This window comes from Penicillium odoratum, assembly GCF_028828045.1.
Source record: "Penicillium odoratum strain IBT 22623 chromosome Unknown utg000001l_segment0_segment0, whole genome shotgun sequence".
In the NCBI taxonomy this organism is placed as follows: domain Eukaryota; kingdom Fungi; phylum Ascomycota; class Eurotiomycetes; order Eurotiales; family Aspergillaceae; genus Penicillium; species Penicillium odoratum.
This window is the reverse complement of record NW_026643143.1, coordinates 1,933,240-1,951,355: the sequence shown is the minus strand read 5'-3', so window position 1 is coordinate 1,951,355 and position 18,116 is coordinate 1,933,240. Positions and strand designations below refer to the sequence as shown.

The 18,116-nt window shown below is 48.1% G+C and overlaps 7 protein-coding genes across 7 annotated transcripts; 3 read left to right on the top strand and 4 right to left on the bottom strand.

Moving 5' to 3' along the window:
- Positions 1-2,884: 2,884 nt before the first annotated feature.
- Positions 2,885-3,735, bottom strand: N7520_000712 (alpha/beta hydrolase; the record flags this gene model as incomplete). The annotated part of the gene is made up of 2 exons (XM_057134647.1): positions 2,885-3,238; positions 3,307-3,735. The coding sequence occupies 2 exons, from the start codon at positions 3,733-3,735 to the stop codon at positions 2,885-2,887; spliced, it is 783 nt and encodes a 260-aa protein (XP_057000583.1).
- Positions 3,736-4,928: 1,193 nt separating this feature from the next.
- tim44 (protein translocase subunit TIM44) lies at positions 4,929-6,502 on the bottom strand (the record flags this gene model as incomplete). Its single annotated transcript, XM_057134646.1, has 2 exons — positions 4,929-5,604; positions 5,655-6,502. The coding sequence occupies 2 exons, from the start codon at positions 6,500-6,502 to the stop codon at positions 4,929-4,931; spliced, it is 1,524 nt and encodes a 507-aa protein (XP_057000582.1).
- A 391-nt stretch (positions 6,503-6,893) lies between these two features.
- Positions 6,894-7,598, top strand: N7520_000710 (mitochondrial 37S ribosomal protein uS11m; the record flags this gene model as incomplete). Its single annotated transcript, XM_057134645.1, has 1 exon — positions 6,894-7,598. One exon carries the CDS (start codon positions 6,894-6,896, stop codon positions 7,596-7,598), a length of 705 nt encoding a protein of 234 aa, XP_057000581.1.
- Positions 7,599-8,403: 805 nt separating this feature from the next.
- Positions 8,404-12,463, top strand: N7520_000709 (putative VPS9 domain protein; the record flags this gene model as incomplete). The annotated part of the gene is made up of 3 exons (XM_057134644.1): positions 8,404-8,481; positions 8,550-8,799; positions 8,856-12,463. 3 exons carry the CDS (start codon positions 8,404-8,406, stop codon positions 12,461-12,463), a joined length of 3,936 nt encoding a protein of 1,311 aa, XP_057000580.1.
- Positions 12,464-13,620: 1,157 nt separating this feature from the next.
- N7520_000708 (uncharacterized protein) lies at positions 13,621-14,772 on the bottom strand (the record flags this gene model as incomplete). Its single annotated transcript, XM_057134643.1, has 1 exon — positions 13,621-14,772. One exon carries the CDS (start codon positions 14,770-14,772, stop codon positions 13,621-13,623), a length of 1,152 nt encoding a protein of 383 aa, XP_057000579.1.
- A 971-nt stretch (positions 14,773-15,743) lies between these two features.
- Positions 15,744-16,397, top strand: N7520_000707 (uncharacterized protein; the record flags this gene model as incomplete). Its single annotated transcript, XM_057134642.1, has 1 exon — positions 15,744-16,397. One exon carries the CDS (start codon positions 15,744-15,746, stop codon positions 16,395-16,397), a length of 654 nt encoding a protein of 217 aa, XP_057000578.1.
- Positions 16,398-16,442: 45 nt separating this feature from the next.
- Positions 16,443-17,860, bottom strand: N7520_000706 (uncharacterized protein; the record flags this gene model as incomplete). Its single annotated transcript, XM_057134641.1, has 7 exons — positions 16,443-16,764; positions 16,818-16,848; positions 16,905-16,972; positions 17,031-17,173; positions 17,227-17,454; positions 17,508-17,612; positions 17,681-17,860. The coding sequence occupies 7 exons, from the start codon at positions 17,858-17,860 to the stop codon at positions 16,443-16,445; spliced, it is 1,077 nt and encodes a 358-aa protein (XP_057000577.1).
- Positions 17,861-18,116: the final 256 nt, after the last annotated feature.

Below are 18,116 nucleotides of genomic sequence, written 5' to 3'. Positions count from 1 at the left end.
CTCATCGCCTGGGCATTTCCAAGGTTGTAGGATATACCTACGTACTGGATTTCTCCTGACGATTTTTTGGTTGCCCCTTCCATAGTAGTGCTCAACCCCTCGCCGCTTTTGCTCACTGAGTGAAACTGAGGCTTTTGGCGTATTGATCGGCTCACTGAGCCTGCTCTCAGTGTTGTGGTTCGCTCACCTCAACAAACCGCGAGGCGCTAACGTGAAGTCCGGTTGCGCGGGCGACCCGGTTGAGCGAGCGACCCCACCAAACTTCGAAAAATCATTAATTTTGAACTACCACTAAAACCATCAAATAACTCAAAATTTTGCTAATAAACACGTGAAGGGCATCCAGGATATGTATGACCTTTTATCCCACAGCCAGAACATGTCACATGCCGCCGAACCGAAGGCATAGAAGGTAAAGTAGGCTCAACAACCGCTCTTGTAGATACCTCCGGCAAATATATATCTTTACCATTATCTTCATCCTCATAAACCACATCATCTTTACCACTCTCTAGACCCCCAAAGATACCTTTCTGGGTAGTAAACTTATGTATGGTCTCTCGTTTTTTTGTCTGTTTCTTGTTGGTAGCCTCTAATTGGGTACAGCGATTCTGGAGAAAAATATGGTGGTGGACCACTTTGATAGTCATATCATAGGTCTTCTGAAGCTCTCTTTTTGTTGGTGAAGAGAGGATTGAAGAAGAAGATTCTAGACCTTTTTTGATCCGAGATTGTGATTTTGTGAATTTTGAGAGAGTCCAGAGAGTATTTGGATCACTATCACTGCCGGAAGAGAGTGGTCGCTGTGAGACAATATCGAGAGGAGGAAGGGAATCCAGGCGCACATTTAGCTTTTCCAAGACTTTATTAGCATCAAATGGTGCTAATCCAGTAGCTGAAAAGCTATTTTGTATAGTAGAAGTCTTAAAAGCACCAATTCTCGCATCAGCGATAAGTTCAAGAAAATCTTCCTTATCAATAGAGTTCACTCCATTCCGCATCAAGGTTGAAACCGCTCCTCCATAAAGCCTCTTCAAAACCGAAAAACAGCCCACATCCAAAGGTTGTAAAAGGTGAGAGGCATGAGGAGGCATGCAGATTGCGATAATTTGGTTTTCTTCGCAAAGTTGGTCAAATTCGGGGGTCAAATGACTCCCATGACCATCGAGGACCAGTAGGCAATATTTCCCCACTCTTGGCCCAATTTTGGGATAAAAAGATGTTTCAACCACCATAAACCACTTGTATTAGTAGTCCAGCCATTTTCACTCATAGTGAGACGTGCTCCTTCTTGATTTAAAAGAAGATAAGGGCGTAGATGCTCTGGAAACTTTTTTCCCTTGAAAATGAAGAGTGGAGGCATAATACTTCCAGAAGCTCGAATACACTCGATTATGGTTACCCACTCGCGATTTCCGGCTTGTAAAAGAGCTCTTTTCCCGTGGTATTCTGCAGAAGTGATAATCTTTTGTGTTGCGCCGATACCCATAGCAAAACCACTCTCATCAAAGTTAAAGATATCGTCCGAGACAATACCCCACTTTTCAATAGTCTTTTGCACCAAATCAAACCATGGTTTAATGATTCTAGGGTCTTCTGAAAGGGCTCTCTGATAGTCGTATTTGCGAGAGAATCGAGTAGAGAGATTTGGGCGTCGTTTGATAAATTCAGCAGGCCAATGATTACCCACAGTAGAGGGCGTAGTTTTTCGGGCATAAAGTAGCAGATTAGCCATATCTCGCAACATAGGCAAAGTAAGAGCTGCCCCTCTAGGATCCATATCCAGTAGCCATTTTTCAATCGATCCTTCCTCAATTTCGGTGAAAATAAAGCGATTGTGTCGCTTTTCAGTAGCAGATTCACGCCCATTAATCCGTGCCTTCAAAGTTGAGACAGGGATATCAAAGGATCGTGCAGCAGCCGCAGCAGAGGGATATTTACCATCTTTTATAGCTTTTATAGCTAATAAAAGACGACCCTCCTGCTCTATTAGCTTTTTTTTCTTATCGGAGCGCTCAGGGGGCATTCTTGTTATGGTTGAAGAAGACGTATTAATATGGAAGTGGATTTTTGGTGGGGTCGCTCGCTCAACCGGGTCGCCCGCGCAACCGGACTTCACGTTAGTGCAAAGGGGCTGATGCCCAACTTACTCAACCAGAAGTGCAATCTCCTGCCTAGAAATGGATGACTTGGTGCACACATCCATGACATTTTACATTTTGCGTTTCACAATAAGTATTAACAGCACGAGATCTGGTTTTCTGGCCTATCAGGTTCTATGTAACACTTTGCTCCCAGGAGCCACTCGCCTCGACTCAATTACTTTCTGACTCTTAAAGTTAAATGCGTAATCACGATTGCTCCTGGGATGCTATTCACTATGGCTTGTGGTAAACGCTTTATCTTCAACTCCAACGTCCCAAGAGCCAGAAGTGGCGACAATCGAAATTCTAATTAGGCATTACCTTATATTAGTCCCAGGAGCTACGCAAGTGCTATATCTATGGTATTATAAGGTTCTTTTCCCCCTTAACCATCAATTTTGGTTCTTGCATTATTTGGGAGACGAACAAATACTGAAATGAGGCCTTCCCTCTCGTTTTCAAGCCAAATCTCTGTACACCTGCTACTTCTTGTCTTCGCATTCCCGCCTTGATTCTGAAACCATCTATAAAGTCAGAGCAATATACCTTGTCTTTAATCCCCTTGAAGAGACCGACAGTATCACTGATGATTGTTTATCTAATACGAAAGATACTAACTACTGGTAAGTCGATCAATCTAAGCCTCTACCACCCAAGGAGCTATCGTCACCTAGCTCAAGCCTAATTTCAAAGACAACAAGCCTTCCAAATTGCAGTGTATATACTTTGATCATCAACAATTACTTTGCAATAAAACCAGCAATGAACTTAGTAATCTGCTCCGCCAAATCCTGAGGCTGGCTCACAAATGGCATGTGTCCGGTCTTAAAGTCCACAACTTCCCATTCGACCTTGGACTTCTCCAGCCACAGATCCTGCAACGATGAAGGGTTGCAACAGTCGTCCAGTGTACGTACATACGCTCTCCTACCATCAAACGCACTCTCCGCCCAGGCTGGGGCAGTGGCGGGTGTTTCAAAAGCTCGTAGTGCGTGTGGCTGCATTAGCTGATCCAATTCCGGCTCAAGGGCACGGTCGCAGTCATTGTACAAAATCTCCATTGCTGGTTCGATAACAGCAAGCCCCTGAGATGGCTAGGAATAAAATTATTTGATGATCTATGGTTATGTATATGATCGTGGTGGTTTTGGGTATACCGTACCTTGTCGACTTTGATAAAAGGAGGGTAAGCGCCGCCTACAGCAGTGAAGAGAGATTCTCCATCAAGTGTAATATTGCCCGCCACGTAAATAAGGCCAAGGACGCCAGTATTTTGACCTTGAGCTCTTCTGGTCCCCTTCGAAAGCTCTTTTGCTGCACCACCTGCAACAACACCCCCGTATGAGTGTGCGATGATGACGACATCTTTACCATGTTCGTTCAAAAGAGGGAGTAATACATTGTCGCGCAAGAAAGCAATATCCTGAGGAGACGACACTTGAGCCGGATCAGAAGGATTGCAACTAGGATATGACCCTGGATGTGTTGCGTATCCAGCTTTGGTCAGATACGGTAGCAATTTCTCGAAGCCTTGAGGTGTGCCGAAGGCACCTGGAACGACAATGATAACCGGGAGGTTCGCCGAAGACATGGTGGAGGGGAGTCTGACTTAAAACAGGTTGCAACTTTGTTATCATGTGTTGAATATGATTGCTGAGAAGAAAAAAGCTGAGAAGCCTGGGTTGCTAGTAACAGGAGTGACCTAAATTGAAGAGGCGGAGTGGCGGATTTCCAAGGTTGGTTGGTACAGTAGCTATTGGCCATGGCTTGATTAACCAATGTTGCCTTTTTCAATGCATCCCTGCAGATATACATTACGCAATCAGAATCAGTTGCATGAAAGAACGCACGTGCGTGGGGGCAGAATGATTTAGTCGGCAGATTGAAGGTGGTTGTTCAATTAAAGGGGGAAAAGACGGGAGTTCAGACATTTTGTAATTTTTGGAATGAAACAATAGGAGAGGAACGTTAGAACAATATATTGATCAAATTGAGACAGGAGTAGAAGAAGGCAAAGCCAATATCTGAACTGCAAACTTGGACCAATTTTTTGATGCCGCTTTAAGAAATGCTTGTAATACTGTTTGTTCTTCTGGGGGGTGACAAAAAATAACTCGCATTACTGCCCTGGGGGCCATCAACATTACATTGTGCATTTAATTGATGCCTCTACTGCACATGCATAAACCAATGACAAGATCGTAGCTAAAATCAGATGCATTCTCCGTTGATATATTTACACAGCTCAATGCAACTATGGTTCTCTGCAATCGTTAGATAGACCAAACGATTGTAAAGCAACCAACCAAAAAATCAAAGACCGATAGACGGCCCAAATGCAGATCAGGATCAGACAGTATCGAGGGGAGAGTGAAAAATGCAAAGCAAAAGACGCCGCGAAACACCTCAAGCCCAGATGCCATCAGACCAGCTCAAATCCAACGCGTAGCTGCAATCCGAGTCTATGGAGAGGAAGGGAGTTTTTGCTTTTCAGCCAGACTCGAGTTGGCTTGGAAAAAACAATAAACAGCCCGCAGGTAACAGAAAGACAAGTAAGAATGGAAAGAAAAGTGAACATTAATACATGAAAAGGAAATGGCTGGTCAACTAGAACTGCCATAACCGTAAACAAGCGCCAGCTCCGCCTGGCCTGATATCAAAGTCATATTGTACAGTCGAGAGGAGGAGCAAAGATGAAGGAGGAAGGAGGTCCAGAAAGGGTAAAAAAATACAGTTCGAGAGGTAGCGGTTGTATGCTGAAGGGAGAGAGACCAGTCTATCTCCTTAGATGTAGTCGCGAGCGGCCTTCTGCAGCTCAATCAATCTCCAGCCACGAGTCTCGGGGTTGCTGACTTCCTCGGGGATGCGGGTCATTCCGATGGCGTAGGTCACCAACTGGACCTTATCCTCCATACCAGCAGCAAGCTTTCCAGTCTTCACGTTGCGGTAAACGTGGACTTCCTGGGCACGGCAGGTAACAACGAACACGGGGATGTCACCGGGGTCCAATAGACGAGCATTGGAAACTTCAACACCACGGACATCGAGAACACGACCATCTGAACGGAGACCAGCAGTAGTATATTGCTTAGCGAGAGCGGCATAAACAGAGAACTGAGCATCAGACAGCCACAGCTTCAAGGTCTCAATGTCGCCCTTGACATAGGCATCGAGAACCTCTGGCAGCATGTATTCACGCAGTTCACGCTGGAATTCCTCCATCTGGAAGTTGGGGTCAATCTCCCGGAACTTCTTAACGACCCGGGCAGTCTCATTCTCAGCAAAGAAGCCACCGATACGGTCGGTGATGCTGCGCGCAGTGCTGATGAGAGGGTTCTCGGACTCCTCGTAAACCTCTCTGGCGGAAAAGAGCTTCTGCATCATGGGGTTGGAGTCACGGAAGGTGCGCCAGGATTCCTTCCAGGCGGCATCCTTGTGAAGGGTAACGTTGGTGCCGGCACTGCTATGGGTTAGCTATCAGTCAAACCAGTGGAAGTGACAAAAACATACTTGGGATCCTCGACAGCCTGCTCCACTTTGTGTGTCTTTCCAGACTTAGCTTCCATCTCCTCGCGACGCTTGCGACGTTCTTCCTTCTCAATCCATCCACCGTAACGAGAGCTGCTACCATCATCAATGGCTTCCTTCACGCTCTTGTAAGCCTCTGTCTGACGGACGGGTCTGGTAGCCTTCTCGAGACCCGCACCAGTGGCGCTAACACCCATACGCACACCCTTAACGACCGGAGTGTTCCATGTCCAGGCAGCACTCTTTCCAATAACTTGACCAGTGGACTTCAAAGCAGCACCAGTGCGCGTGGTGGTAGCCTCAGATGCCGCCTTGTACGCCTCTCGAGCGCGCTTGATCTTCTCACTCTCGCTGAACTCTTGCGCCGAGGAAGCCAGAGCCTTGGTAGACTCATTCCATTCCTTCGAAGCCTTGAACTCGGTCTGAAGAGTGTCACGGAACACCTGCCATGGGGATTTGTCTCCATGGGGGGGTGGTGGCGGAGCATCTTGCTTCTTTTCCTTCTTCTCACCCTTCTCACCCTCCTCCTTAGACCCCTGGCCTTCGGATTCGGACTTGGTCTCCTCGCCCTTCTTCTCCTCCTTCTGCTGTTGCTGTTGTTGGAAAAGAGAGTTGGCGACGTGGAACGAACGGGTCAAGGGAAGAGCGGCAAATGGCGACACGAGCTGGGACACGGGAAGGCGGCTGTGCTGAAGAGTAGTCCTTTGACTAGAAGACAGCTTCAGAGTCTGAGCCGGCAGTGCCGAGTATGAAATGGCCCGAGAGCCCTGTGCGGCTTTCAGGATCGGAGCTTGGGACCGAATGGTGGCCGCGCGTGCAGCGGTAGACATCTTGGCCGAAATCATGCTCTGGGATTAAAAAGTGACAACAAAATAAATAAGGAAGAGGATTGAAAAGTAAGAAAAGTATCCAGCCCAGCCCGGATGTTCGGGGTAAAGTATTGAGGAGTGAGGATTGGAGACCGGGGAAGAAGGTGAGTAAGGGAAAAAGTCGAGATGCCAAGACTTCGAAAAACTTCCAGTGTTTCCCTTTCCGCCTCTTGTCTCCGATCACGGCTGCGACTCCATCCCGGTCTGTCACGATCACCGAAGGCAAATACTTCATCTCAATCGCATAAGCATTCGTTCATAACTTCGGGCTGTCTTGTTTTGCGATCATCCTTCTCCCTACAGCTCCGCTGCGTGGCCTATATCGCCGACGCATCGGCATCTCATCGCCGCGATGAATTCTTTTTCGATGAACACACTCGCAAAGGCACTGCCGTCCGTATGTCGGCAATCCAAATCCCAGGCTGCGAGCTTGCGGACTATTCGACCTCTATCCACCTCTTCCAGTGTCTTCGCTAGCTTCCGGGACCGTACCCGATCGATGGAGAGCCAAATTCTGAACCGCGACACTGAGAGCTCAAAGGAGTCTTCGCCACTATCTGCCATCACCAAAATGATGCAGGGTGACAGCTCCGCGAATTCTACCTCCCGAGTCCGTTCCGACTATGCCAGATTGGCCGAAAGCCTCGAAGCCGATATGATGAAGAACCCCTACGCCGATCGTGCCCCTCCTCACCACCTCCACGTCTTCTGCCACAAACACAACACAATGATCACCTTGACGCGGCCCAATGGTAATCCGATGATGTCGATGGGCTGTGGTCAAATTGGTTTCCGCAAAGCTGGTCGTTCCGGCTTTGACCCTGCCTACCAATTGTCCTCACACGTGATGTCGCAGATTCAGGAACGAGGATACCTGATGGACATCAAGCGACTTGAGATTGTCTACCGTGGCTTTGGAAAGGGCCGTGAGGCGTTCACCAAGGTGCTTCTTGGAAACGAGGGACGCAACGTCCGTGGGCTTGTGAGCCGAGTGACTGACTCGACTCGTGTCAAGTTCGGTGGTACTCGTAGCCGAAAGGTCCGCAGACTGGGTTAAAGAAGCAACTGGGCCTTATCAGTTTCATTTGCAGGTCAACCATTGGGAGGACCCGGAGTTTCTGTGACTTGTTTCAATCTCCGTGAAGGAGATATTGTATTGAAGATGGGACTTGGTCTTGAAGACCATAGTCCCTGGGCATAGCTTCCTGCCAAATGATTCCATATACTGTACAATATCAATATCAATTCAATTCATTTCTATTCTAGAGATTCATGCTGTATACAGCAAAAGGAAACAACATGTGGGCATACTGCCCACATTCACCGCCATACAAGTATCGCCACAACAGTGCAGAATAGTGATGCTACAGGATGATAGGGCAGTTGGCAGCTTCCTGCTGGCATCTACATCATACAAGGAGGCATATTCTGGCGCCAGAGGCTGTAGTTTTCAGCGTCATTTTGATGTGTCCATATATTTTGTATTTTAGACGCAAAAGTCCGAATGTCCCTGAATTACTCAACAAGGTATAGCGTGGAATCAGCTCCCGCAGCGATCACGTTCTGGAACTTCTTACTTCAAGTCTTCCTTGTTGATGATTCCATGCGCTTTCGACTAATTCTTCATATCGTGCCTATTCCCTGCGAATTGAATTTCGATCTCCTGCCTTGTCTTTGCTGGACCGACGGCCGGCCCTCGGCTTCCTACAACATTGAACCCCGGACTGTTGCCTGCATTTAAATGCGCCGGAGCTTCCCCGCGAAACAACTATCGAGCATCCTTCTCCCCCAAGTCGGACACCTGATATTCACGGCTTGATGATTGCTGGAGACTCTCTGCTGGGCCGTCCAATACCGTTTGGATGCACCCTCTAAATCCCTTTCTCCGAGCCTTCTTCCGAAGCACTGTTCCGGGGCAGTGTATACCCGTGGAGAATCATGTGAGTGTAGCTGATGCCAGACTCGGATCGACCCGGATTGGCTAACCCTTGTCAATTTGCTTCGATAGGTACTTCTTGTCCCCACGACGGAATGTCTGGTTGGCTCGCGGGACCGGGAGTCCAATGTGTACTATTCGGACCTGGTCGCGTCGGAGGAGTTTCTAGGGAGCCACGTATTGCGAATTCCGATCAACACAGGCTCAAAAGATGGAAAGGATGAATCAAATGTGCGCGACAATAGAAGCAAAGCAAAGCAGGTTACGACATTCAATGGAAGAACTGTTATCATCAAGGAGAACTCGGTGTACAGCAACAAAGGTGGGGAACAATGAGCATTAATCTGGTCTTTCAAATACTGACTTACATATTGCTAGGCTTCAAGTCCCTCACCCAAGCCCAGTTGCTGTCAGATGCCTTATATTATACACCCTCTAGCGAGTCGCGCCCATGGCTCATATACTACATCTCGCGTCCGTTGATCGGATCGTTTGATCCCGCCAGGGTTGTCCCCGCTGCAGTGCCAGGGACCAACTCAAAGAAAATCGAGTCGCCCCCTGCCGATAAGAAAACCATGAATAGACACTCCATCGGAACACCACCAAAGCAAGAAATCAAATCATTCGGCGAGCTGTTGGCCAGTTTTCCGATGATCGCAAGGCAGATGCAGCCTGGCCTAGAAAGACTGTTTCGGGAGTTTGGTAAAGAACTTGGAAAGCCGCTGCCACCACCACCTTCTAGGTCGCCTTCAGCTTCCGGTAGCGAAAGCGAGCACAAACTATCCCGCGCCGAAACGTTGATCGACGAGAGTTCATCTGTTCGCAGTTGGTCATCCCGCCGTGGACGACTGCCATTCAATTCGGAAGAGTATTTTGAGGACGATGAGGATCTTATGCGACGGAGCCTAGAGACCGCTGTGACTGCCGCCATTGATCTTTTCCGGTTGGTCGATAAGCAGCAACTATCTCTCCTTGGCGCCACAACCGATCTGACCGGCCCACTGGTAGAGCGACTTATCGAGCGATATGTCGCTGAGCAAGTACACCAGCCGTTACTGTTCCCTCGTCTGTGTGCCTTCCGACAGCCTGAGGATTCGGAGTTAGACTCTAGGATTCGATATATGGAAAGCATAGACGTGACTCAGGTTGGAATCAGCGTGGAAGGAGGACGCGAAGGAAAAAGGGAATTGATACGCCGGTTGGGGCGAGCTGTGGAAGAATTCCGAAAGATGGACGATGCTAGAAGTCCCCACGAAATGCTCAATACCCTACTGGAGACGGTCAAAGTGATATCTTATCCGGGGAGCTATAATCAATTGGATGGGCTAGGTTCTGAGAAAGGAAGAGCTCCCATCACCATCAATGCGGACGTTTTGGTATCATTGCTGCTTGTTGTCGTGATCAGATCTCAAGTTCGTCATCTGCAAGCTCGCTTACTTTACATGCAACACTTCATCTACATCGACGATGTGGATAGTGGTGAGATGGGATATGCACTGAGCACCTTCGAAGCAGTCTTAATGTACTTGGTCACTGATTCAGCTGGTCTTCGCCGCGCAAGCGTGAGAAACCGGCGGTTATGGCAAGCTACCAAAACCGGCCGGGTTTCGGATATGAAAAGCATTCTCGAACCTAATGGGGACTACGATTCTATTGACGAAACTCTCCCTCGTGAACCCGAGCGCAAGTCTGTTTTCTTCCAAACCGACAGTGTCGAGGAGCTAGAAGAGTCCCCATTTGAAACATCGTCAATGTATAGCAGCTCGGTGTTTACAAACGGCGAGCCCTTCCCATCGCTTGACGTTCCTTCGTCTGAAGCGCCTCCACTATCGCACGTGTTCCCGTTCCAAACCTGGGATGGGCCGTCGGGTCTGAAAGATCACGATAGGCCCGTGAAAAAGGTGTCTATGGATGTTCGCAGCATGTCAGAGTCATCAGCTGTCTCATTCCTCTCGCGAACCACTACTATTGGGTCAATGGCAAGCGGCATCGAGGGCGACAGCTCCATTGAAACTATGACCAAAACACAGGATCCTGCTGGTGATTCCATACCTATGATGGCTGTAGGAAGATACCAGCCAGAGGCACTGAAGTATTTGCTGAGTCTGGAGGAATATTATCCTCTGGAGGATATTCTCGACGACACAAACGCCGACGGAACAACACTACTCAACGCAGCCGTGCAGCTTTCTCACAGCGAGATTGTTGACATTCTCTTGGATTTCCTCTTCAGCAAAACCGACGACAGTGTCATTGCGATGTACCTGACCAAGTCTGATGTACATGGTCGAACTGCGGGGCATTATCTCTTCAGCACCCCTTCTCTTTTGGCTCGGCTTGGTCGCCTTCTTCCCTGGCGACAAAAAGACAAACACGGGCAAACACCACTATTTGCCCTTTGTCGGTCATATGATCACCCCGACTATAAATCCATGGTTCAGTCTGCATTGACGGCGGCACAAAAGGCTCAAGGCAATGGAAAGCCCTTACAACTGGACGACCATGTCGATGCCAAAGGCAACACTCTACTACATATTGTGGGAGATCCTGAAATCACCACGCGAATTCTTCAGGAGAGTGACTGCGACCCTAATGCTACCAACGACAAACGATTTACACCACTGATGATGGCTAGCAAGTACGGGCGTGTGGATCAGGTTCGTATTCTTTTCTTGGATCCACGAGTCGATGTACATGTTAAGGAAGCTCGGGGGTTGACGGCTGTCGAGCTTGCCAAAGATGACGAGGTCCGAAACAGAATTGATGATCTGATTCTCCTATCACACCCACCATCGGCACTGGGTGACCCTTCGGGCCGTGTCACTACTGTGGTACGATCTTTCTTCGTTGAAGACGCAACAGTCCGATTCATCCTCAAGTCAGGTGCACCGCACACACAAACATCAGATCCTCTAGCATCTTCTCGGCCAGGCTCAACGACGTACACCGTGACCACATGTCGCCGAAGCTTCCAAGACTTTGAGAATCTCGCCAAATGGCTCTCGGTGGAGCATCCCGCTTCCTATGTCCCGTCTCTATCTGACTTCAGGAATCCGTTTCAAATTCACTCCAAACCATCTCGATCTGTGCTCCATGACCTACAGGAGAAGCTAGATCGCTTTCTGAAAACCCTTTTGACACATCCCACTTTCGCGACCCACGAGATGCTCTGGGAATTCTTCCTTGTGCCAGAACTACAGCCAGAGATGATGGCGGATAGATCTCGCAGCAAGGCAGCGGTATTGACCGAAACCATTGCCGATGATTTTTCACCAATCTCCCTTGAAGGCATGCGCGATACAGAGCAGTTTGTTTCCCATGCGCAAGACATGGTTCGCGGCGTACATGTCAACACGCGTAGTCTGATCCGCCGTGGACATGCATTGCAGAACAGCGCCTCTGATATAGCAGACGCTGTCTTCCTCTGCTCGTCTGTCCTCTCCACTCTTCAAGAGCCGACAAATGCTCTTCCACAATCCCACATCGATGCTTTCATCCGCTACGGCACCTGCCTCTCCACATCCAACTCCGACTCCTCCCCACTCCTCCACTACCTTTCTGCACTCACGGCAATCGACAACACTACTGCCGCCATCCTCACATCTCTTTCCCGACCCCTCTCCCTCATGTCAGACCTCACTTCCACAAATCGTAACATCTCTCGTTCCCGCTCCTCGCTAATGTCCTCATCCCTCCCTCGCAAATTCAACATCAATCTCCCCGGCTTCGAAGAGTCACGACAGAAATCTGTCCGTGACCTCGAACAGAAGATCATTGATGGTGAATCTGAATCAGCCCGTCTCGCGAGGGAAATCTCATGGAACAAAGACGTCGTTGTGGGCGAACTAGCCGGGTGGACGACATGGCGCGAGAAAGTCGGGCGCGAGGCCATCCGCACATTTGTCAAGAATACTCTCGTCCGCGAAAAGGAGCGCGGGAAACGCATGGAGCGTTGCCTGCGCAGTGTGCGAGAGATGAAGCCATGATTCTGATTTCTGATGAGCGTTCACTGCTGAATATACTCATAGATTTGATTTCAGCGGATATCTCACGCATCTGAGCGTGTTTCTGATGCACATTTCATGACAGACATGTTGCTTGGGCTTTTCGTTTATTTCATATTTCTTTGGTTCTGCTTTCCTTCGGGCTTCGGATCTCTTTACAATCCCTTTTATTGATGAAGCTTGGATGCGGGCGTGGGGTGGATGCTATACTTTATCTCATTTCCTTACGTAGACACGAACCTACTGGATTTCCTCTGACGATTTCATTTCTCTTTCCGTAGTACTCACTCCTCAATGAGTTTTCGCCCGAGTAGAATCGAGCAGGACAATGATCTACAGAGTATTCTGATCCTTGCGCAACCGACATGATCCACTTACTGACCGCTCTTGCCCTTTGACGATTATCTAGGACATATCCATCACTCAAACGTACGATCCAATTATATCACATATTTTCTCTATACCGCCGCATCGTAACTGAGAACCTAGAACTTATAACAAAGTTATAGATAGCAAAGCCATCACCGTCCCAGTTTCCATAGGCGACGGGGCTTCATCATGCAATTTCGGAGCTCCTTACAATTTCGATAAGCCCTGTCCCTTTGTTTTTCCATCGGGAAGATCGTATCAAAACCTTGATTTCTTGATAATGAAGAACAACCTGAAGGTCAAATGCTGCCCGGGTCCATCCCCGGGAGTTTATTGCATTCACCAACACCAACAAGCAGAAGGAGTCCAGCCAGGTGGACATCTGAAGTGATTTTGGAAAGATATTCGAGGAATTACCTGCCGGAAAGTCCAACGCTGCGTTTAAATAGAACAGCAGGTCATATTACTCAAGGGCTCGTTCACTTGAATGCGTACTTTATTCCCCAGCGTCGGACGATTGCTGACGGTTGAAGAAAATATCTTAAGATATGTTGCTACCATCCATATATATGGTAATCATGCACAGAACTGTACGCAACTTTGAATTGACTAATTCACGTATAAAGTTGCAGCTGGTCACTTCCTGGTAGAGCAATATAATGTACTCAAACATTGCAAAGACGGGCCCGTGTTCATTCATACAGGTAAAATCAGCTCTCCGAAAAGTCATACTTTTCCCACTGCTGACAAGGGGATACAATCAAAGAGAATCAACCGGAATTTTCCGAAAACCGAAACACAGGCGACTGAGGCGACGAAATTGACAAAATCGACGGCAACTGTGACGCACGCCCGGAAGCACTCCAAGTAGAATCAACAAACGAGTCGACTGTCGACGTACTCCGCTCAAGATACTTAGCATGCACCCTCAGCGAATCCTCCAACTCAATAGCACGCGCACCAGAGTATTGAGGACTGGAAACCGAAACCCGACTCGAAGAAGCCCTGGGTACACGAGATGGACTACACCGCATAGGCGAACCAGCCAACGACCGAGTAGGACCGAGCGTAGGACTCAGAGCAGTCCTCGCAATAACAGAATCCCGCTCACATCCCAACTGCTGTGTGATATCCGCACTGGAAGACGAACTCGTTGAAGCAGTCGTAGTCGTCCACAACGAAGATCGAACCGTCGGAGCGACCGTTGAAGCTCTGGAAAGACGCGAGGCTGTGATGAGAGCTGGTACTTGTGTGGAGCTGGAAGAACCAGAAACAGAACCATAAACACAAGCACAGCTGGGACTGGCGCAAGCACAACTGGAGCCAGAAAGGCCGGAGACGTTCGATATCATCGGGATTAGATCCGAGAGAACCATGCTGGGTCGCGTTCCGTCTGTTGATACCCTGGTTAGGGAACTGAGCTTGCTGAGATTATTTGACGATGCATCGTAACTACCATGATATAGTCTTGCTGTATTGCGGCGATCATTTTCGTCGACGACGAAGGTGAACGAGGGGGAGCGGCTGCGGCTGAACATTAAGGACGTACGCTCGGGGTGGACGTCTTTCAAGAGGAACTCGTCGAGAGTTTTACTCGTGCCTTCGGTAAGGGAGAGACTGGATCGTTTAAATGGGTCATCGTTGCGGTTTTCAATGTCGAAGAGCCGCCTGGCTCGTCGCTGTCTTCTTCTTTTGAGGTACCATATTAGCAGAAAGATGATGGCGCAGAGCGTTGCAGTTGCGATGATGGTGGCTGCGGCAATTGAGGGTTTCTTGGCGTAGGTCCAACTTGATTGCTTAGATTTGCGAGAATTGGCGCTGGCTGGAGGGTTAGGAGCTTTGGAGTCTGCAAGTTGGGGAAATTCGGGGGAATATGAGGTTGTTTGTTGTGCGAGAAAGTCATCGGTGATAACTTGTCGCATGTTTGAACCTGGGGAATGCATTCGTCAAGCTTGAAGGGGAACTGTAATTAATACTAAGATTAACATATACATTTCTCAAGGAGTCAAGGTGGCTGATATTGATTGATTAAAGGCAAGTACTACAGCCCTAGTACTTGGGCAGGCACGATCACCACCAGAGTAAGTGCAATTATTGGAACTGCAGTTTCCGTGTAGAAACATGTTCTGATCAACTAGATACCCACTTGATTAGCTTGGCGAAGTTTAAACAATGGGGAAAAAGACCCTGATATTAAAGACTCAAAGAAATGCGGTTTCATAAACGCTCATGTTCTCGTGGTAAATCCGTGGTACTTCTCCAAGAGCCAAAGCAGAGCGTCATCTCAGCAACCTCACCCACCAAGAATAAGTTAATGTTTATCAGGAATTCTTACAACAGGATAACTATTAATTAATAATAACAAAGATTCAACATCGGTATTGACTCCGGACCCAGGATTCCAGAGGAAAATCTAACTGGCACTAGAAGCGACTCAGTCGATGGCAGTTACAGACAATGATCTGGGACGGCAGTGTTGCCGGTCCCTGACATATATCCAAACGCGGAGCATCACTCTACCAGTTCAGCGACCAGGCCACCACGGGCTATGATCATTGATCTTTTCCCCATAAAACCAAACATAAGGGAGAATTGAGTTACTTTCCCTGCACCATCCAGCACCACCATCTATTTGTTTTGTATGACTATCGTGGTCTCGAGCGGCTTCCCTGGAAATGACTAATATTCAAGCTTTCACAGGGTCCTGGTCTTAATAAGCCATCCGCTAATCGGAGTTGGGGCTGATTAACTATACTCCGTTGTCGGGATTATGGAAATATACCCAATAGCCCAAACCCAAAAGCCAAGACCCATTTGAACAACTGCATACAATTGAACAGATCCAATTCAATTTGAATGATCACGATTGGCTCAAACAATTGATCCTCCCACAATGGCCAGTGAACCACCACCACCATACCAAGCCCGCGATTCTTCCACTCCCGCACCGATATCGGCATCAAGCCACCCAGCCACTTTCCATATCGAGTGTCCCAAGCAACGCGACTACTACATATACTCCGGCCCTGACAAAGATACGTTCATTAACGTACAAACAAACGAATGGATATCATCCGATCTCGCATTTTACAGCAGCAACGCACCAACCCGTGAATTGATCACCTGCAACTTCAAGGAAACGACATGCTCGGTTGACAAGGCCGACATCAAAACGCAGATAGGTCAAAAGGAAACATTATGGTGGGCGGCGTGTATTGATCCCACGATCCCAATTTCCGTTCAATACCGGTTTAAGGCTCGAGTGCAGAATCCAGCGAATCCATTCGCCGGTATTGCAGGAGTTAACGCTACGAGTCCGCGATCCTTTGATTGGGAATGTCATGAGGGATCGGAATGGAGACTTGTTGATGAATTGACTGGTGCTGTGGCTGCTGTTGTGCGTGATGTCGATTTTGCCGCGGGCGTATATGGCTCGATTGAGCTTTTGTTGTCTTACGGTGATACGTTCAGTTTGATAGTGTTTTCGTCGTACCTTACGATTTGTGAGAAGCTGAAGCGGGAGGCTAAGAAGCATTGGATATGGTAGATCAATATTTTGTGTTAATGTGGATATTTTGAAAATGGACTGGAGTTAGTGGACCTCGAAATGGATTGTTTGTTGGATTGCATTGGGTGGGCTGACTAGGCCCTCCATGCTTTCGGCATCGTCTCGGGACGTTTCTTGCCATCCGCTTGTTACCTGCACTGATGTACCGGGGCTGAGAGGTGGATCTGTCCGGGTAGGGTATGACTTTCTCATGGATGAGATGTTGTATTTGTTGCTTTTAGCCTGTGCGTCGGCAGGGTCGTCGTGAATGGTGAATGCGTAGATATTGGGTTGAAGCTCGACAACCAGTCGTCCAAGGGATGGGAGGGCGGTTGTGATTATACTAAGGTTCATCATGACTCTGCAGCTGAAGTGTTAGCTCTGCCCAGGTGTATATTTACTAATGTCGTTGATACTCACTGGTCCCAAACAGTAGAGTTGGTGCTCGCCCCTAAATGCCAGTTAGTGAAATTATACTTTATTCATATCGTTTAAAGACAATCTTACATAGATGGTCGGGTGATGCGAGTAGGTTGAGGGTATAGTGGATCTCGACTCCTGTCACAGCACAAACCCTGCAAGACAATGTCAGATTGGTGATTTGAAAGTTATACTGGTCTTGACTTGACTTACGCGAACTTGCTAGCGATAAGTGCCATAATCCTGAACCGTTTCCATCGGGACAGTTGCACATTTCGGAGCAATACGCACGGCAGAACCACGAGGGCTACATCTGTTATGATGTTGAATGCTGCGATAGCCTGAAAAAGAGCGGCCTGCGGGAGTGTGAGCTGGAAAACCTGCCAAAAAGGACTAGAAGAAGCCTTACCTGATTGATGCACTGGCCGGGCAGATTCCACTCCCAGGGCGTAGGCAGAGAGCATCGGAAAGCCAATGCTAGGATGGATGCAATAGCCCATGCAGTTATGACCCCTATTAATCCCATGTTTGACCGTAAATAGCCCCGCGATGTCAATGTGCTCTTGAAAAGCAGCCCCGATGAAAGTTTGCTCAGTGCTATCGTCACGATAAGGAGGATTTGTGCGACATATTCGTACTATAGACAAGATGAGCGTTTGATCTTCAGAGAAAGAGGTAGCTAGTACCTACCTTCAGAAACAATCTAAAATGGTGATTGTCAATGGTGGGACGTTTCCGACCAAGTCCATTGGAAATCGCCAGCTGTACTATGATACTCTGTATGAGACCCGATAGCTTAAATCAGGGCAAGAATTAGCAATTGATTCACACAAAGAGTATTTTAATAGATAAAGTAGACTCACTGTTGCAGCTGCCAGTAGAATGTCATCGAGATGTATCACTCGTCCGATATACCACCGGCTGAATAAACGAGTGAGAACGACAACAATTGTCAATGCCAATAAAGTATAGACTGTGACCGCCGCATATCCACCATGATCGTCGTCAGATATCTCAAAGAGAGGAGGCAGAGTACCCGCCATCAATGCGGATTGAGCAATTGCATTCACTAAGAAACGAGAATATGAGGAATGGTCGGTCGATCACAGATCAGCGATCAGCGGGTCGCGGGTATTTGACAAGTTCGTAACGGCACCTTTAGCGGCATCCAGACATACTGGATTAGGTGCTTTCCCTCCAAGCTTTGCAAAAAGGTTCCCTTTTACTCAGATTTCACAGAGAGAAAAAAGGCAATTTGGGAGGCAAATCTCCCATCATCGCATCTGTATTTGGACTATC